Source organism: Gymnoscopelus microlampas, assembly GCF_963454915.1.
Source record: "Gymnoscopelus microlampas genome assembly, chromosome: 18".
NCBI classification, from domain to species: Eukaryota; Metazoa; Chordata; class Actinopteri; order Myctophiformes; family Myctophidae; genus Gymnoscopelus; species Gymnoscopelus microlampas.
In genome coordinates this window covers 16,484,022-16,503,477 of record NC_139955.1, presented here as the reverse complement: position 1 = coordinate 16,503,477, position 19,456 = coordinate 16,484,022, and the positions used below count along the sequence as shown (strand labels likewise).

At 42.9% G+C, this 19,456-nt stretch overlaps 2 protein-coding genes across 2 annotated transcripts; both read left to right on the top strand.

Annotated features, from left to right (window-relative positions):
- Nucleotides 1-6,870: 6,870 nt before the first annotated feature.
- LOC311065645 (chemerin-like receptor 1) lies at nucleotides 6,871-7,890 on the top strand (the record flags this gene model as incomplete). The annotated part of the gene is made up of 1 exon (XM_084086089.1): nucleotides 6,871-7,890. The coding sequence occupies one exon, from the start codon at nucleotides 6,871-6,873 to the stop codon at nucleotides 7,879-7,881; it is 1,011 nt and encodes a 336-aa protein (XP_083942215.1). The 3' UTR covers nucleotides 7,882-7,890.
- Nucleotides 7,891-14,087: 6,197 nt separating this feature from the next.
- LOC311033661 (chemerin-like receptor 1) lies at nucleotides 14,088-16,673 on the top strand. Its single transcript, XM_084041264.1, has 2 exons — nucleotides 14,088-14,248; nucleotides 15,564-16,673. The coding sequence occupies exon 2, from the start codon at nucleotides 15,573-15,575 to the stop codon at nucleotides 16,617-16,619; it is 1,047 nt and encodes a 348-aa protein (XP_083897390.1). The 5' UTR covers nucleotides 14,088-14,248; nucleotides 15,564-15,572; the 3' UTR covers nucleotides 16,620-16,673.
- The last annotated feature ends 2,783 nt before the right edge of the window (nucleotides 16,674-19,456 follow it).

Genomic DNA, 19,456 nt, shown 5'->3' with positions numbered 1-19,456 from the left:
GGACACCAGCGGCTCTCGCTCTGTCCCCCCGAAACTAGCGCAGACTAGGATAAGTCACCCACGGGTCTTCTCGCTCGACTAAACTCCAGGAAACTAACTTTATTCTACCTCGTGGTGAGCCGGTGTTAGCCCTTAGCTGCCTCTGAGTCTAGCCGCTAGCTGTTACTAGCTTCGGCTACCTCCACAGCGCTAACCCCCTTTCCCGCTGAGCTAACTCCCCGAACAGAGCTGTTAGCCTAGCTTTTTGTGAGCCGACGTTAGCTTAAAGCTGTTCTTAGCCTAGCCGCTAACTTACTAGCTTAGCTGTTTGGCTACTTCCACAGCGCTAACCCCCTATCCGTTGAGCTAACTCCCCGAATAGAGCTGTTAGCCTAGCTTTTTGTCGCTCTTTTCCACGATACTCGAACTGTGTTGCTTGTCTCGTCCGGCTCCCGGTGAGGCTGCTTCGTCACAGATACGGCCTGGCTTTAACCAGCTTAACTGTTTCGGCTACAGCCGCAGCTGCTTCTTTCACTACGCGATGGCTCGCTACGGTCAGGCCAGGGCCTGTACGGGGAACGCCGAAGGTGCTAGCGGTGCTCGCCCAGCACCACCGCGACACTCCCGCCTCCCTACCCCAACTCCAGCTGCCACGAGCGGTGGCCCGCGGTAAGCTAGCCCGACCCCCTTCGTGAGCGGAGTACGCGACGTTGACCGCCCTGTTCCTCCCAGTGTCTACAGAGCAGAAGCAGGGTAGTTTTTTGCACATTCTGTGAGGTCAGTACAAAATATAATGCCTGTTTTTTGTGCCAATAAAACTTGTTACAAAGAACCAAACCTTTGCATTATTCAAACCATGTCGACATGAGTCCACAATGCTAGGAAAATGGTCGGTGCTCGTCCTCCTACACTGTCGGATACAACATGTTATGCATATCAACGTCAGTATATTGTGGTACTTAATGCTTATCACTGTGCCAATATGTCTGTCACACTTATCACATATTGCATTTCCAAATACGGCTGGGATACGATATAATGCCTTAATGTCAATATATTGTTTTTATTGCCTGTTTTTGTGCTATTATGGTTGTTCTTTCACCACACCCTGCATGGTTCAGACACTATCTGAAATAAACCCATAGTGATTGGACGGAACCGGTTTCTCGGCCTTCCAAACACTGACGGGATACGAAGTATAATGCGTTTATCCATTATTTTTATATAATGTTCGCCATTATGCCAATGTGTTTGCTACACTGAATTGACTAACTCTGAACTAAGCCCTTAATGATTGGACGGAACCGGTTTCTCGGCCTTCCAAACACTGACGGGATACGAAGTATAATGCGTTTCTCCATTATTTTTATATAATGTTCGCCATTATGCCAATGTGTTTGCTACACTGAATTGAATAACTCCAGTGCAGATGGGAAAACCAGTCTCCAGCCTCCACAGCCAAACAGAGGAGCATGTCGCACTTACTGTAAGATCTGTGAAGAAATACCCTGTGATTGTGGTTTTACATGCGTTGAAAAGTACAAAACCTTGTTTTTTTCCAACTCCGCCTGTGTGCTAGGGAGAACGAGGACCGTTCTCGATGGTCTGCCTTTGGGCCCACAGTATCCGAAAAACCCCTCGTCGGTTTTTCAGATACGTGTGGGACAAGCAATCTGACCCCCCCCATGAGCCCACAGTATTTGGTAAAGCCGGTTCTCGTTTTTCCAAATACGTGTGGGACAGAAACACTGCATGTACTGACTCCATTGAAGGTAACAATGAAACCAGTTGTAAAATCAATTGTAAGAACGGTACCACCCCTGTCCGCCAGAGGGCGCCTTGGTACAGGCGTCACGCCCGTTTTTACAACCGATTCCACCATCTTGGAGAAGGCGCCAAAACGCTTCTGCATCACAGGGCCCTCTCAAGATGGCCGAACGGAAGGTAAACAAGTTACATACTTCCGTGTCCGACCGGAGACGGACGTCGAGCGTCCCCCACCGGATGTTGACGTCGGGGAGGTACCGCGTACTGTCTCACGTGACCTCCCCGAATCCAACTGTTTCCGTTTCCGACCGGAGACGGACAAGGGGCTTCTCCGACCGGATACCAATGTTGGGGAGGCACCGCGTGCGGGGTCACGTGACTTTCCCGAATCCTTCTGTCAATCAGGTAACACCCGTACTGCCTCTATCGAGCGTCACACGTTTGGCAACGCCAGAGCGTGCGAGTGCGTCACTGGTCTCCATGACAACGGGCAGACAGCCGGTGGAGCGAGCAGTTTCTTTAACTCGCCTCAACCCACTAGCTCGCTGTCTAGCGAAATGGAAAGCTTGCGACCCGTCTCATTGGGTGCTGCGCACCATACAGAAGGGTTACAAGTTACAGTTTTGCATGAAACCCCCGATGTCAGACAAAGTGATTTTCTCCAGCGCGACGGGCGCAGCGGCAGTTACGTTACGAGAGGAGGTTCTCTCTCTCCTAAACAATGGCGCAATAGGAGAGTTCTCCCCAGATCGGAAACGCCTGGGTTTTTACTCAAAGTTTTTTCCTGGTTCAGAAAAAGGGGGGGGGGGTGTACGTCCCATACTGGACCTGAGAGGTCTCAATAAATTTCTAACGAAATTCAATTTTCGCATGCTGACGAACGCAGCGTTACTACGCACGGTGCGTCAGGGCGACGGATGGACCAGCATAGACTTAAAGGATGCGTGTTTCCACGTTCCCGTCTACCCGGTGCACAGGAAATTTCTGCTGTTGTTTTCACCTAGCGGCTACCTAGCCTCGCTTACGACAACACTGTGTTGCTTAATGCAGCAGGTACGTCAGTATTACACTGGTTTTCTGTACTGGTCAGGCTCAGTACAGCAGTAACACACTGTGGTTGTACCGGTCAGCTCCCCTGGACAACAACGTGATTTTCCACGTACCTTTACATGCCTCCTATGTCAGACACAGGATGTTCCTCTCATGCGGAGAGGTAATGCAGCCATGTCTCTGAGAGAGAGGGACTCTCTCTACTGAGCAAGGGCATCTTCAGAAAACCGTCTACGAATTGGAACCTAGAGGTTACTTAGGTAACCCCGGTTTTTTCCCCAGTTTTTGGTACAACTGGTTTTTCGTGTGTTTTCTGGCCAAAGAAGGAGGGGGGAGGCTATGTGACCCTTTCTGGATGAAGGGGTCTCATCAAGTCTCTTACGAAATTCAGGTTTCGTATGCTGATGACCGTGGCGCTCCTGCGCACGTTCGGTCAGGGGGACAGGTGGACCAACGTAGCCCTGAGGCGCGATTACTGTCGGTTTTTCACTGTCGGTTTCTAGAAGGAGCGTTTTGGTTCCGTCCCAGCAGTCCTCCCTTATAGGGTTCTCACTGGACTCGACCACGCTCGCAGCACGTCTGTCTCAGGAGTGGGTAGACGGCTTCCTGTCCTGTGTGAGGCCTTTCCACGTAGGAAAGACAGTCACTTACAGGCTGTGCGTGCAGGTGGCGGGTCTCATGACTTCAGCCATACACCTGACCTGCCTAAGTAGGCTATTTTGGGACCTTTCAGAGGTGGATGCGGGCTCTCAGGATCCCACCTACCGTGGACCCTCGACAAGGTCTGGTGTCTCCACTTGCGTGGATTCACTTAGGCTGTGCTCATGCGCACCCTTTCTGTCAGAAGGCGTCAGGGGAGGCGCTGTGATCTCACGGACGGCTGTCACGACGGACGCCAGCCTGATTTGGACCAGGTTCGATCGACCACGGGTCGATTTGTTTGCCTCAACAGAGAACGCGAAGTGCTCTCGCTTTTTCTCGGTGAAGGCAGCGGACTTTTCGTTGGGACTGGACGCGTTGGCTCACAGCTGGCCGAGGGAACTGCTTTATGCATTCCTGCCGCTGGAGTTGTTCCGCCCGACGTTGGAAAAGGTCAGGCCCCAGGGCCTGACTGTACTGCCAGTTGCTCCAGGTTGGGGCGTGTGGGGATCGGAGATAACTTCTCTGCTCCACGCCGAACCCGGGTCCCTTCCTCCGATCGCGGACCTGCTGACGCAGGTGGGGACCGAGATCAACCACCCCAGCCCCTGGGACCTAGATCTGTGGCTCTGGCCTGTGTGGGGGCCAACCTAGATTCGTGTGGTCTGCCCCCTGACGTGGTGGTTACCATCCAGAGGGCGAGGGCCGTTTTCTACTAGGGCTGCCTATGACGTCAAATGGAATATTTTCGTGTCATGGTGCCAGGGGCAGTCACCAGTGGTGGTGGCTTTTCGGGCCCCGGTACGCGGCTTCCTTTTTCTCTTGCAGAGCAAGCTGAATCAGGGTTTGACCTTCTCGACGGTCATGGTGTACTTGGATGCCATCTCCGTCTGCCACGAAGGTTTTCGAAGGCGGGACGGTTGGCGATCGTCACCTGGTACGGCGGTTCTTGGGCGGGGCCAGACGGACCAGGCCGGGTAACAGGCCTCTGTTTCCGGCTTGGAATCTGGCGGTGGTGCTGAATGCACTCTGCCTTCCCCCCGTTTGAACGTCTCGAGACTGGGAGCCTCAAGGTGTTGAGTCTGAAAACAGTCTTTTGGTGACCCTGGCTATGGCCAAGAGGGTCGGTGACCTGCATGCACTCCCGGTGAGTTCGGAGTGCTTGAGGTGCTCTGGGGATAGCAGACGGGTTCTGCTGACGCCAAACTTGGCGTTCGTTACCAAGACCGGGGGGGTTGCACCGGCTCCGGTCGGATTGGTTGCGTTTCATCCACCTCCTTTCGCTTCGGCGGTGGATGAGTGGTCACTTTGTTTCTGTCCAGTGAGGGCTTTGAGGCTCTACTGTCAGGTGACGGCGCCTGGTAGGTCGTAAACACGATTGTTTGTCACCTACGGCTGGGGTGACCAGCGGAAAGCGATGGCCAAGTCAACGCTTTCCAGGTGGATGGTTGAGGCCGTAAGGCTCGCCTATACTAGTAGTGGGGCCCCAGTACCTGTTGGATTGGGGGCGCACTCGACTAGGGGATTGGCTGCTTCCTGGGCCCTCTCTAGAGAGGTTTTCGGTCCAGGAGATTTGCAGGGCTGCTGACTGGTCGTCTCCTTCGACCTTTGCAGCTTTCTACAGCCTGGACATGGCGGCTTCCTCGGTGACGCACGCAGTCCTTGGCGTGGCAGCCTCATCTACTTGAGGTGCCTTTCTCCCCCTGATGTGATCCCGTGGGGCTAACAATCTGTTGGGTCCTAGGGAGCAGGGGGGCCCTGTTCCGTTACTAGGAGGCTAGTAGGTGACGAGCCTTGTCTTCTATTAGCTGAATGGGGAAGACTTCGGTCTGTCGGGGTTTTCGTTTATCTCATCCCTTGTGCCGTGTCCAGGCCCGGTGGGCCTGGGCGTCCCTGAAGCGGGGGCCCGCCGTGTGCGGGTCCCTGAGCCAGTAGGGGACGTGCGGTTTTTTCTGGGGATACAATGTTTTTAACGCTTCCGGGGGGTTTATAGATCCCATAGTGAGTGCCTCACGACTCAAAACGACAAAGAACTAGAGGTTACGTAGGTAACCCCGGTTCTTTTAGTTTAGGAGTGAGGCACTCACCAAACACCCCTTTGTTTCGCCACTGCGAACAGAGGACCTGTGGTAAGAGGAAGTACTACGTCACGACCAGCCCTTATATGTCCTTCCGGAAAGGGGAAGGGACAGCCGGTTACGTGACATACCCTCTAGCCCAATGAAATGGGCCCCGGGAGCGTATTGTGTAGCTCTGTTGCATCGCCAGATGGCGCTGTTTCCCATAGTGAGTGCCTCACTCCTAAACTAAAAGAACCGGGGTTACCTACGTAACCTCTAGTTCTCTGAACCAAATGCCTAAACCCATTTGTCTATTCAGTCACCCTTTTGACAAAACCTTAGAGACCCATTCAGGTAGTTAGGTACTCTTTTTTTTTGCTAAATTATATTCTCACTCACTAAACACATTTTGCACTTTTGTTGCAAAATGGTAAATATGGAATGGAAAAGTAAACATAACTACACCACAGTTGTTTACACACAACAACCCAAAATTGTTCACTCTTCTTTCTAATTATGTTATCAATCCATTTGGACAGAATACTTTATAAGCCAGTTCAGAATGCACAGGTGGCACAGATGTGTTGACTGTTGAATGTTGATACCAACAATCAATGAATCTCTGATTGACTTTGATTTTGCAGTTGTACAACATATTTCAGTGTACTGTAATGCTTTTTAATTTACATAGTTTTCTTTGTTCTTTATTTTTATGCAAGTGCAGGCATTCAATTCTGTATTAATGGCAGTACTTACAGTTCAATATATTCGGTTGTAATTATTTTAATGAATTACTATACTTTTTTATTGCAAATTGCATTTACTGTACAATGCAGATTTCATTCATGTAACTATATGGCCTGGATGCTGTGTTCTAATGTTGTTGTTGTTTCATGTAGTGTCTACTAAATGTTCTTTAGTGTTTGTATATTAGTGTAAGTATAATGTGGAAAACTATAGCATAAAGAGCCTTTCTTTCTGCAGCCCAAAATGTCAAATTGATCCAGGGCTGCATCTGGCAATTATTGCTACAAAATGTATAATCGACTGAATCAATTAGTTTGATTAACGAGTTATAGGCTACTTTGTCTTAAAAGTGCACATAAATAACTGATCTACAAGCTCACAACGCATCACATTGCAATGCGTAGTGAGCTTGTAGATCAGATATTTGCACTATTTAAAAAGGTTTGAAAGAAAAAAGGTACATTTGCATTGTTTCCCTCAAAATTATTTTGTATTGAAATGATTATCAATTATTTTTTAGAATCGATTAAATTGATTAATTGTTACACCCCTAAATGCATAATGTAGTATGGCCAAAATGAACTTAACTTAACACATCAATGTATTTCCTTTTCTTTAGAAGTGCACCATGACATCTGCTCCATCACCGTCTCCTACAAGTACAGATGATTATGGCATAGATTATAATTACAGCGATTACACTCCATACATCATTAACAAATCATCACTACCATATGTGTGTCAAGAAGGGTGTGTCACCCTGGTTGTGGTAAATGTGATCATCGTCCTGCTAGGGCTTTTGGGGAATGGCCTGGTCATCTGGGTTATTGGCTTCAAGATGAAGAAGAGGACAGTCCCTGCAACGTGGTACCTCAGCCTGGCCCTCTCCGACTTCATCTTCTGTGCAACGCTCCCTTTCAACATCAGTCTACAAGCAACCAGATCTTGGAACTTTGGACTTTTCATGTGCAAGTTCACCTCCTTTGTTTTGTTTCTCAACATGTTCAGCAGCATCTTCCTGATGGTGATTATCAGTGTTGACCGTTGTGTGGCTGTTGTGTATGTGTTTTGGGCAAATCGCAATCGCACGTTGAAAAGGGCAGCAGTTGCAGTTGTTGTTGCCTGGCTCTTTTCTATGCTGCTGAGCATTCCCTCCTTAGTGGTTCGTGACATAATAGAACATAATGAAGAGGTTATTAAATGCTACAACAATTTTGAAATGTTTCCCTTCAGCTCTACCAGTGTCCCTGTCTTTCGCTTTGTTCTAGGCTTTGTATTTCCACTGGTGATCATCACTGTGTGTTATTCTATTATCATTGTAAGGATCCAGAACAACAGGATGGCCAGGTCTGCTATGCCCTTCAAAGTCATGACTGCCGTGATAGTCACATTTGTCATCTGTTGGCTTCCCTACCACATCTTAATTTTACAAGGCATTAACAGTGACAACACATTCATTACTGGATTGATGACTCTTGTACACGCAAACAGTTGCATGAACCCGTTTCTCTATGCATTCATGGGCAAAGACATTAAGCGGAACTTGTTGAGCACTTTCATTTCCAAATTGGAAAATGCTTTCAGTGACGAGAGGCCCTCTGAGTCCTCAAACTTTCAAAAGAGCCTTCAAGGTCCTTGATACAACGCCTCATTCATATCAGCAGTGTCAGTTTTGCCTTTTTCAAGATTTTAAAATACATCTGTATAATCTACAAAGCCCTACATGGATTCTGCCCTCCTCCCTAGGGAGAATTCATCAAAAGGAAATAAAGACAGTTGTATTGGGACTATAGGTCAACCTCAAGAGGGGACTGTGAGGTGCAGCGTCAATGCACCACTTTCAGCCAGAATGTCCCATCAGTGCAGGGAAGAGTGCTGTGGAATAGTATACCACTACCTGTCCAACCTTTACATTTTTTAAACCAATGTAAAATGTTGGCTACTAGAACAACAATCGTGCGACCATAAAGACTAGTAATGGTCTCGGACTGACTAACGCTTTTAGCTTTTAACCCTGGTCCTGTGATCTTATCTGTTTATTATTCATGGTGTCTGATCTTGATCTGTTTTTGTATTGAGGACTATGGATGAAAATGTGCATCTCTTACTAAATCCTGTGTATTTACATTGCATCCTACGTTTTGTTCATTAATACATGCTGTCCCTCCCAAATAAACAAATAAATGAAATAGAAGGAACATCTATGCTACGAATATGCTACGAAACCGTCGCAATATGTTGCAGAGAGAAGTTGCAGTGGTCTGTGATAAATGGTCTGTGACATTTTTTCCCCAAAAATTCAATTCGCCCGTTTCCTGACATTTGTGTCGGCCAACGAATGAATTGATGATCATGTTGTCATCATTAGACATCATGCTTCAATAGTTAATTATTATTTTTTACATTTTGTTTTGTTTCATTTATTATAACAATTACACAAGAGTTTATTGGTATCTCAGTGGTGTTCAATATATTTGGATCTTTGTTTTTGAATTATTGTTTTTGTAACGTAGCTCTGCCAGGGAGTTTGACAAGCTAAAATGTTTTATCACCTTAAAATTCCAAGAAAGACATTACTGAAAATCCCATAAATGTATATCTTAACTAGATACAGTGGTCATTTAAATAGGTCGTAATTCTTTGCATTCTTTTGGTACCATAATTCACAGCTTATGAGAGTACTTATCTCTTTCTTTTTTTCTTCTTTATTCTTCAAGGTAAATTGGTGCTGTTTTAAAAACAAGTTAATGAGGATCATGACTATTTAAACGCAATTGTTTTTGTGTTGTTTTAAAAGTAAGTTAATGCTCCTGTTGTCGTCATTAATATTTGAGCACAATTGCTTGTCTGATTTACTCAGACCCAGCTGGTTATATCTTATCTGTGTCTCTCTCCATCCCTGTCTCCGGCCGGGCCGGGCCGGGGGACGGGGGCATACTTATATCTTTGACCGTTTTTGTGACCACTATATAACAATTAGATTCATAATATTATATGCCTATATTAATAAGCCTCTATTAAGTTGTAATTCCTTTGAAACCACGCAGAATTTGCTGAAATAGATGTAGGCCTAGTCTGTTATGTCTGTCTGTCTGTATGTATGCATGATTTTCTCTCTCCCTGAGAATGAATTATGTGCGTGTCTGTGAAGGCGTGAGTTAGGTATGTGTGGGTGTGTGTGTGTGTGTGGGTGTCTGAGGTAGGTACTGTAGTCTCTCTCACTCTCTCTCCCGTGGTTTGCCATGTGTGATTTATGTGAGTGTATGGGTTCATGAGAAGGAAGTGGAAGCTTATCTCTCTCTATCTAATTTATTTCTCTCTCCCTGAGAGGTCTTCTGTTTGTGTGCGTGGTCCGTGGATGTGAGTTTGTCTGTTTGTTCATCTATTTTTGATACCTGTGTTAATTTTAGTAACTTTAACTGCAGAGAATGTACAATTTTGGTTAAGAATGAGTTAAAAGCAATTTGTCTCTATCGAGACCAGAGAGAGAACTCTTTACTACAGACTACAGTCGCTTTTAGACTGTCATGTTTAACTGCCTTCATTTCTCTCCTGTTTGTGCAAACCTATTTGAAATACAAACCCATATTATATAACTGTACTCTTTTTATCAAGGTTATTCAAGGTTTTTATTGGTAAACAGTGTTGGAAAAGCTACTCAAAACCAGTAATATATTACTTACTACATATTACGCTCCCCAGTAATTGCATCCTTTCCCCCAAAAAGTCTTACTTTGCATTTTCAACATTAGCAGTTGTTTTTTTCTCTTTTCTGCAGCCTATATTGTAAAATCCTCATTGTTGATTTAACAATGAGGATTTTTTAAAAAGTGCTCTGTACACATGACATGATTGATTGATGTACTTTATTTAGTAAGACATGAGAACAACAGTACATGGAAGTACAAATTCACAATACAAGGTCTACTAAACTGGAAGACTCATTAAAGCACTGGGCTTGTTTCAAATGGGTTCCCCACGCACACAAATCATGATGACATATAAGAGACAGACAGATATACACACTACTATAGAATGTCATACAATCAGTTTACAGGTTACTGGTATGAAGAGTGAAAAATATGTACAAATATTTGATGGGTCCATTGGTTCCATTTTTACACTCATTTGAATTAAATTAACACTTTTACTGTGTATGAATTCATAACAGACTAAATGAAAACCATTTGACTATGAATTCTCAATGGAAACAAGACCACTTTTTTGGAAGGACCTTTTAGGGACCAGTTTTAGGGACCAATTTACAGAAGGGGTCCCTGGAGGAAAATAGGGAAGGGTCATGCCTTTCTAATTTTAGTACAAGGGAGGGCCAGCTAATTTTCAGAGGGTTTGGCTTATTACTCTCATCATTGTTGTCTGTTCTTGTTTGCTGGAGCCCCCCCACACTCGGAGGCCCCCACCTCACATCTAAAATACACTTTTTGTCTAGAAAAATCTGGTACACTCACAACTGTCAAGCCCAGAGTACCACCAAAGGCTCGTGAAAATAGTAATAACTTACTTTTGGAAAATAGTAAAAGTAATATGTATTACTCAAAACGTGAAAGTAACTAGTTATACTAGTTACTGGAAAAAAGTAATAACATTACTTTATGTTACATATTACTTTAGTTACTTTCCAACACTGTTGGTAAAGTACAGGTTTGTACATGTTGGATATATTGAATCATTTTTTAATCTAACAGTCTGAATTGCACATTGCAGTACAGATAAGTTAATATATATACCGTATACAGATAACAAAAGAGAACGTAGTTATGTTGATTCAATGTAAACAATGTCATCAGACATAAGATGGGAAGAATACTGCCAGAGGTACAGCAGTCTAATGTTATATCGTTGCTGCCGGACGGCAATACAAATCTTGTATGGGGGTCCCTGGCTCAAAATCTTTTCAGATGGGGTTCCACGGCCAAATACACTTTAGAACTAGAAAAAGTGCTCCTCGGAGCACAGGTCTCCGCCAGGTCAGGTAGGTTAGTGTGGGCCAGCAGAATTCGCCAATCAGGCTGGAATGTGAAAAATCTGGCGGATCGGACGTCTTGATCAATAACAAAAAGAGATCATGTGTACCGATTTGCGTGATGTTTGGACAACATTTGTGGAGTACTGTCAATTTTTTTTTGTTGCAAAAAATCGGCCTCCTGGTGGCGCTATAATAGGGCAATGTTCAAATATTGAGGCAGAGGTTCTGAATTGGCATCCAGGGGGTGTATGTGCACAGTTTCGCTCCGATCAAGCCAGCGGTGCCGGAGATTAGCTGTTCACAGACGGATGGACGGACAGACGGACGGACGGACGGACGGACGGACGGAGACAGGCCGGAGACAATAATTAGAAGGCAATGGGCATGAGGTTAAACCTGAGTCATGTCAGGAATCTGCTGTGTCCAAGGGGCTCGTTGGTACGAGATAAGGGCAAACCACTCAGACGATACTACTCTATTGGATGTGTAGTGCTGGTATTCAGATGGTACTACTCTATTTGATGTGTGGGCGCTGGTATTCAGACGATACTACTCTATATGAATGCGGTACTACTCTAGTTGATGTGGTTGTGCTGGTATTCAGACGGTTCTACTCCATTTGATGAGTGTGCTGACTATGTTGGGCCCCCGCGTGTGCACTTTTCCGTGCTTTCGTGCAGTGTAGTGCCGGCCCAGACAAACACAGGTGACTTGTAGAAGCGGTGCAGGTACTGCTTAAAAACTAGAAAAGGCTGAACAAAATCATAAAAATTAAGAGGCAAAAAGGGGGATTAGAATTAGGTGGGGAATGCAAGTCTGAAAAGGTGGGTTTTGAGGGTTTGATGCAAGCTGGGAGTGAGTTCCAAAGGGAGGGTCTGCAACTGAGAAGGCCCTGTCACCCCAGGTTCACTGTTTTGTCTTGGGGACATCCAGGAGGTTGGCATCGCCAGACCTGAGGGAAAGGGAGGGGGCGTGGCGGTGAAAGAGGTCAGTGAGGTAGGAGGGAGCTTGGTTATTGAGTTGAGCAGTATTTTGAAATCTATTAATTGTTTGACTGGGAGCCAGTGAAGGTCATGGAGGACTGGTGTGATGTGGTCTCTGCATTGGTTTCTGGTGTTGAGTTTTATACAACTTTATACAACTCCCTTATTGTTTTCCTCGCCGTCAGTTGATGCTTCATATCCATATGAGTCAAACCGCTGGGATCATTTGTTTATTTTTGGAACACTGTTCTTATTTGACGCAATATTAAGCAAGTCTATGGGAATTCAGAATGGGGAAAAAAACATGACCCAGGTCAGACTTCGGTGCTCTATAGCGACACCAGGGGGACGATTTTGGAGAACTCTGCTCCGAGGAACACTTTTTCTAGTTGCAGTTGAGTTTCAGTTAGTTTGTTTGCATCCAGGTTTTAATGTCAGTCAGGCAGGTGGTGAGGGTGGAGTGGGTTGTAGCAGTAATGGTTTTGGAGGGGAGGTAGAGCTGTGTGCCATCGGCGAAGCGGTGAAAACCGAGGCCGTGGCGGCGAAGGATCTGTCCGAGGGGTAGAGGATAAAATGCAGAGGGCCAAGCACTGAGCCCTGAAGGACAGCATGGGTGACAGAAGTTGTGATTGATTTGCAGTTGTTTATGGAAATGAATTGATGTCTGTCGGAAAGGTATAGGATGTGAACCAGGAGATGGCACTGCCAACTGGATTTGAGGCATTAGATGAGTATGGAGTGGTTAATGTTGTCAAATGCAGCACTGAGAAATGGACCGGTAGTTGTTGTGGGAGTCGGGTCCTGTATATGTATATATGTATATAGTGTATATCTTTTGAACATTCAAAGGTCATATGATATGCACAGGGTCTTGAGGGAAGAAGTTTTTCCTTTTTTTGTTTCATCATATGTTATTATTAATCTAAAGTGTTTATTTTTTGGGGGGCATAACAGCTAATTGGAAGGCACGTCGTTTCAGTATTCTGCTATCTGTCGATCTCACCTTAACCCCACGCAGATGTGGTCCTGTAAGTTGCATCTAGCTGGCCAGTAATAGCCTGGGGCTACATTTTAAAAGGACTTAAGAATGGCCCGGACGGCTGGTGTAGCGGTCCAGGCACCTAGGCTGCTGGTGTCCCGAACCCCGACGACCTTTGCTGCGTGTCACTCCCTACTCCCTTTCCTGTCAGTCTACTGTGTCTACTGAAAAAAAGCCCAAAAAAATCTTTAAAGGACATAAGTATTTGGGGTTGAACCTGAGTCATGCCAGGTGCAATCTGAGAACCCATCGGCAAAAAAAAAGAATTTGCTGCGGACCTCTGAATCTGTCTTGAGAGATTATGACAGGCGTGTTCTGACCAGGTGTTCTGACCAAGTTTCAACTTTATGGTCAACAATACCAATCACAAGGTAATAGGCATGTGAAATTCATTCTGAAATCTGCACCAAACCTCACACAACTACTGTACAGTCTCAAGGCGATAAAAGAAGAGCGAATAGATACACTTAAAACTCATTGTTAAATCCCCCTTTAACATCGATCAGTGTTAAATATAAAACTGCATGAATAAATGTATACATATTCTAGAACTACATGAAAATTCATAACAGCATCAGTTAGCATAGCAGGCATACATGGCTTCAAGCGCCCAAAAACATGACAGTATAGGTCAACAACATAAGTCAGTCTGTCATAGGTCTGTTTACAGCAGCCACAGACAAGTAGACATGCAATCTGGACAGGTCAGTGCTTGTTTGTCAGCCTGATGGTAATCAGGTAAATAGCACTCCAGTGTTTTAGGTGTGCCCAGGGTGCTTGTTGGTTCATGTCAATATAGGCTACCTCCCTCTCCGTACTGTCGTGTATAAATGTGACATGGGTTAGGGAGACTTGGTTCACCTTGCATACGGAAAAGAAAGCAGTCTCTAGGAATGAATATCAAAATAATGAATTGAGTGAATTGTAGTACAAAGGATAAGTGACTTCTTTACTACTGCATACCCAGATCTGTTCTCAGCAGGTGGTCTTGTGTGAGGTGAGTGAGCTTACTTGCACATTATTTCTCCAACAAATGTTTAAACTGCTAGACTAACAGTGTGAAGGAATCTCTTAGTTTTATTCTGTCTACTCTTTATTGTACGCTCTGTTTCAGTCTAATTAAGCCTCATTAAGATTCTTTTTTACATGTGTTTCAAAAAGGTTATTTAAAAGCGACACAGAGATAATACTATTTTGTCTCATTTGCATCACAGTAAGAGGGTTTCAAAAATGTGACAAAATAAAAAAAGTGATAGCAACCATCTCATCTCATCTCATCGGGCGGCCATAGCTGAGTGGTTAGTGAGCCCGCCTAGGGAGCCAGAGGCCCTGGTTGTCCCAGGTTCGATTCCAGGTCAGGCCAGCATATGTGTCGATGAAATGAAATGTGTCCCTGAGCAAGACTCTTAACCCCTAATTGCTCACAGGTTCTTATTGGAAACAAGACCGCAAGGACTTTCATGAACGACCTGTTAAAAGGAATTATCCTTATCCTTATCCTATCAGTGTTACCATTTTTTTTCCACAATTGCTAAAACACTAATCTCAATTCTCTGAACCAAATGCTTAAACCCATTGGTCAATCAATCTAACTTTTCACAAACCCTCAGGCAGTACACAACAGGCATTTTTTGTTGCAAAATGGTAAATAATATGAATAATATGGACATAACGACACCAAAAACACAAAATTGTTCACACTTGTTTCGATGATGGACAGAACTGCCAGTTCAGAATGCACAGGTGTTGAATGTTGATGCCAACAATCAATGAATCTCTGATTGACTTTGATTTAGCAGTTGTACAACATATTTCAGTGTACTATAATGTGCTTTTCAGTTACATAGTTTTCTCTGTAATTTATGTTTATGCAAATGCATGTGTGGCATTGTGACGTGTCGTGACTCGTGAGCTTGCAGATCAGATATTTTCACCTTTATTTATAGGATTTTCAATTATTAAGACATACAACCCCACATATACCCCACCCTTCCCGGTTCCCTCACAGAAAAAAATAAATAAAAATAACAACAATTAAACATTTATACACTTATAAATGGTGGAAAAAAATAAAAAAAATAAAGGGAGCAGTAAATAATTTGAAGTTGGAATTGGAAAACAATATATACATTTTCACTATTCAAAAAGAAAAAAAGTTTTCCAACTCAAAATTGATAAATATTATTCAAATTGATTATCGATATTTTTTTATAATCGATTAAATTGATCTATTGTTACACCCCTGAATCCACAATGTAGTATGGTCAAAATTAACTTAATTTGAACACATCAATGTATTTCCTTTTCTTTAGGAGTGCACCATGACGTCCGCACCATCACCAACTCCATCACCAACAACCAGTGCAGAAAACTATGGCACAACACTTGATTACATATATGATTACAGTGATCCTCCTCCATACGTCCCCAACACAACATCACCATTGTGCATTAACGAAGCAGGGTGTGTCACCCTGGTCGTGATAAATGTGATCATCGTCCTGCTAGGGCTTTTGGGGAATGGCCTGGTCATCTGGGTTATTGGCTTCAAGATGAAGAAGAAGACTGTCACCACGACGTGGTACCTCAGCCTGGCCCTCTCCGACTTCATCTTCTGTGCAACGCTCCCTTTCAACATCAGTCTACAAGCAACCGGATCGTGGAACTTTGGACTTTTCATGTGCAAGTTCACCTCCTTTGTTTTGTTTCTCAACATGTTCAGCAGCATCTTCCTGATGGTGATTATCGGTGTTGACCGTTGTGTGGCTGTTGTGTATGTGTTTTGGGCCCAAAACAATCGCACGATGAAACGGGCAGCAATTGCCGTTGTTGCTGCCTGGCTCTTATCTATGCTGATGAGCATTCCTTCCTTAGTGGTTCGTGACATAATAGAACATAATCAGGTTAATCAATGCTACAACAATTTTGAAATGCTACCCTTCAGCTCTACGAGAGTCCCTGTCTTTCGCTTTGTTCTAGGCTTTGTATTTCCACTAGTGATCATCACTGTGTGTTATTCTATTATCATTAAAAGGATCCAGAACAACAGGGTGTACAGGTCTGCTATGCCCTTCAAAGTCATGACTGCCCTGATAGTCACATTTGTCATCTGTTGGCTTCCCTACCACATCTTCATTTTACTAGACATTTACGACTTTCACAATGAATTCATGAGAACTGGATTGATGATATCATTGACTCTTGTACATGTAAACAGTTGCATTAACCCGTTTCTCTATGCATTCATGGGAAAGGACATGAAGCGGAACTTGTTGAGCGCTTTCGTTTCAAAAATGGAGAATGCTTTCAGTGAAGAGAGGCCCTCTGAGTCTGAAAAAGAAGTTACATATATGTCTCAAGCTGTCTAAGAAGAATTGAGCACATGTCTTATCCACACCAATGATTTGCAATTAAACGAAACCGGTGCAATACGTTGTAGAGAGAGGTCACAGCGGTTTAAATTTTCCCGTTGCAGGTCAGCACTGTTTTGAGATTCTTTTGCAAGTGGTTTCAAGTTGCAAGTAGCAAGTCATTCGTGTGGACTGGGCTTTAGACTAGGGCCTACTTCTTATTTCTCAGCTTTAGAGAGAATATAGGTAGTAGATAGATAGATAGATAGATAGATAGATAGATAGATAGATAGATAGATAGATAGATAGATAGATAGATAGATAGATAGATATGGTACCTTCTCTCTCTCCTTCTGTCTCTCTCCCGTCTCTCTCCTCCTGGAATCATCTGAGCTTGTGTTCAATGTGTTGCTTTTTGGACAAGCAAAAACTACACATATCTGTATACAGTCAACCAATTTATACCGCATTCCTAAGCCAATAATTTGATGATCGGCGGGAGACTCAATGGAGACTCTCCGCCGGACTGACTTAACTCTCTCATTCTTCCTCATTCTGTCTTATCCACAGGAATGAAAGACGAAGAGAAGATTACTTTTTAAATAAAGTTGTGAATAGATATGTGACAATTTATAAAATGTCCATAACAAGTTTACCATAAATGAATCTCTCAGAACAGATTCTGCTCTAAGTAAAAAACAGCAGAGGGCGCCTTTTTATTTGGCGATGGGTTCCCAGATTGACCATAAGTAAATGTCTACCCTATCATAGGTTTAATCCCAATAACTTTAATATAGATATTTTGGTTAGTTAACATATAGCAGAAATATACAATATGAAAGTGTGTAAAAGTGTGATTTAAAAAAAATAAATTAAGACACCTTTTTAGTATTGCTTTTACCTAGGTGTCTGCATTAATCCAGCTTTCTATACACATGTGTGTGTGTATATACATATATATCACACACACACACACACACACACACACACACACACACACACACACACACACACACACACACACACACACACACACACACACTATATATATATATATATATATATATATATATATATATATATATATATATATATATATATATATATATATATATATATATATATATATATATATATATATATATATATATATTTGTTTTGTCATTGTTGTTACTTTGTTTTATTATTGTTTATTATTTCTTGTTTTCCTAGTCTTATTCTAAATGTTTTCTTTTCTATTTTGCTGTTATCCTCCGGGTTTTTTAATCTTTATTTTTAAACCTTTTTCTGTGAAGCACATTGAACTGCACTTGATGTATGAAACGTGCTATATAAATAAACTTTGATTGATTGATTGATTGATTTGGTATCTTTTTTTAAATAGCTTTTCAGTGGAAATTCAAATCTGAATACATCTTTTACTCATCTGAATGTCCTGAGAAGTTGTAATTATCAAATGCTAGAGGCATCTTCACAAATCTGTGTGAAGAGCCGACCTCCCAGTCTGCCTGACACTGGTTGAAGCCAGATTAAACAAGAAATGACTAAAGTCATAATATAGCCGCTAGCGGCAGGCTTTTTTTGCCCCAATCTGCAGCACAAAATGTAAAAGTGGTCTTTAAAATGAAATCTCAGCCATTCCAATGCAACCAAAATAACTCAACAGAGAGGTTCATCGGTTGGCTACCAATATAAAGGATGTGTGTGTGTGTGTGTGTGTGTGTGTGTGTGTGTGTGTGTGTGTGTGTGTGTGTGTGTGTGTGTGTGTGTGTGTGTGTGTGTGTGTGTGTGCGTGCGCGTGTGTGTCGCAATGTGTTGCGTGTGAAAGTACAATAGTATTGGTATCAAAATGTACGTAAAGTTCCAAAAGTGAAAGTACTAAAATGTTTGAAAATAGCAGATCTACAAGTAGGTATTATACTTGTAGGTGTAAAATAGGGCTAAAGTGTTAAATGTATGTTTTATAATGTAATGCACAATATTTGCCTCTGAGATGTAGTTGAGTAGAAGTAAATTAAATTTGTATCAGCAACAAAAATAGTTAGCCTAGCCTACTTATGCTTAGGCTATGAAAGTTAAGTGCAACCCTAATCCTAAGTGAAACCACCTTTCAGGGTGAAAATGGCGCAGCCTCGCTTCTCCATCTAAACGTGCAATACAGGGGAATCCGCAAAAGTGTGATGTTATGTGTCACGTAGGCTGGCTAGGCTCTCTTGCATGAGTGAAATAAGCAGTCAGTTCTATGAAAACAAAGCCAAAAGAAGCGACTAGGCTACATGAGCAGTAGCACAGACTAGTACATTGGCTATTTGAAAATAGCATATGTACATGCGCGCAAAGTGTTGCATTCACACCGCTTTTTGAGCTTGTAGATCAGCTATTTTCAAAAAGATCTTGAAAAGAAAAAGTTAAAGAATATTTGGAATATATATATATATATATATATATATGTATATATGTATATATATATATATATATATATATATATATACATATATACATATATATATATATATATATATACACACATACATACGAGCAGTAGCACAGACTAGTACATTGGCTATTTGAAAATAGTAGATCTACATGCTCGCAAAGGGTTGCATGCACGACGCTTTTTGAGCTTGTAGATCGGCTATTTTCAAAAAGATCTTGAAAAGAAAAAGTATATATATATATATATATATATATATATATATATATATATATATATATATATATATATATATATATATATATATATATATATATATACATATATTCTGTCAGTCATTGTACGTATATTGTAATGAATTGATTACTGCAACAAAGTAAGGATACAGCACTATTGTTACAACTTGTGCAACTTATTTCAA

Bases quoted from the DNA above. Each gene is read 5' to 3' on its own strand.
- LOC311033661 (XM_084041264.1), top strand. From the start codon at position 15,573: ATGACGTCCGCACCATCACCAACTCCATCACCAACAACCAGTGCAGAA.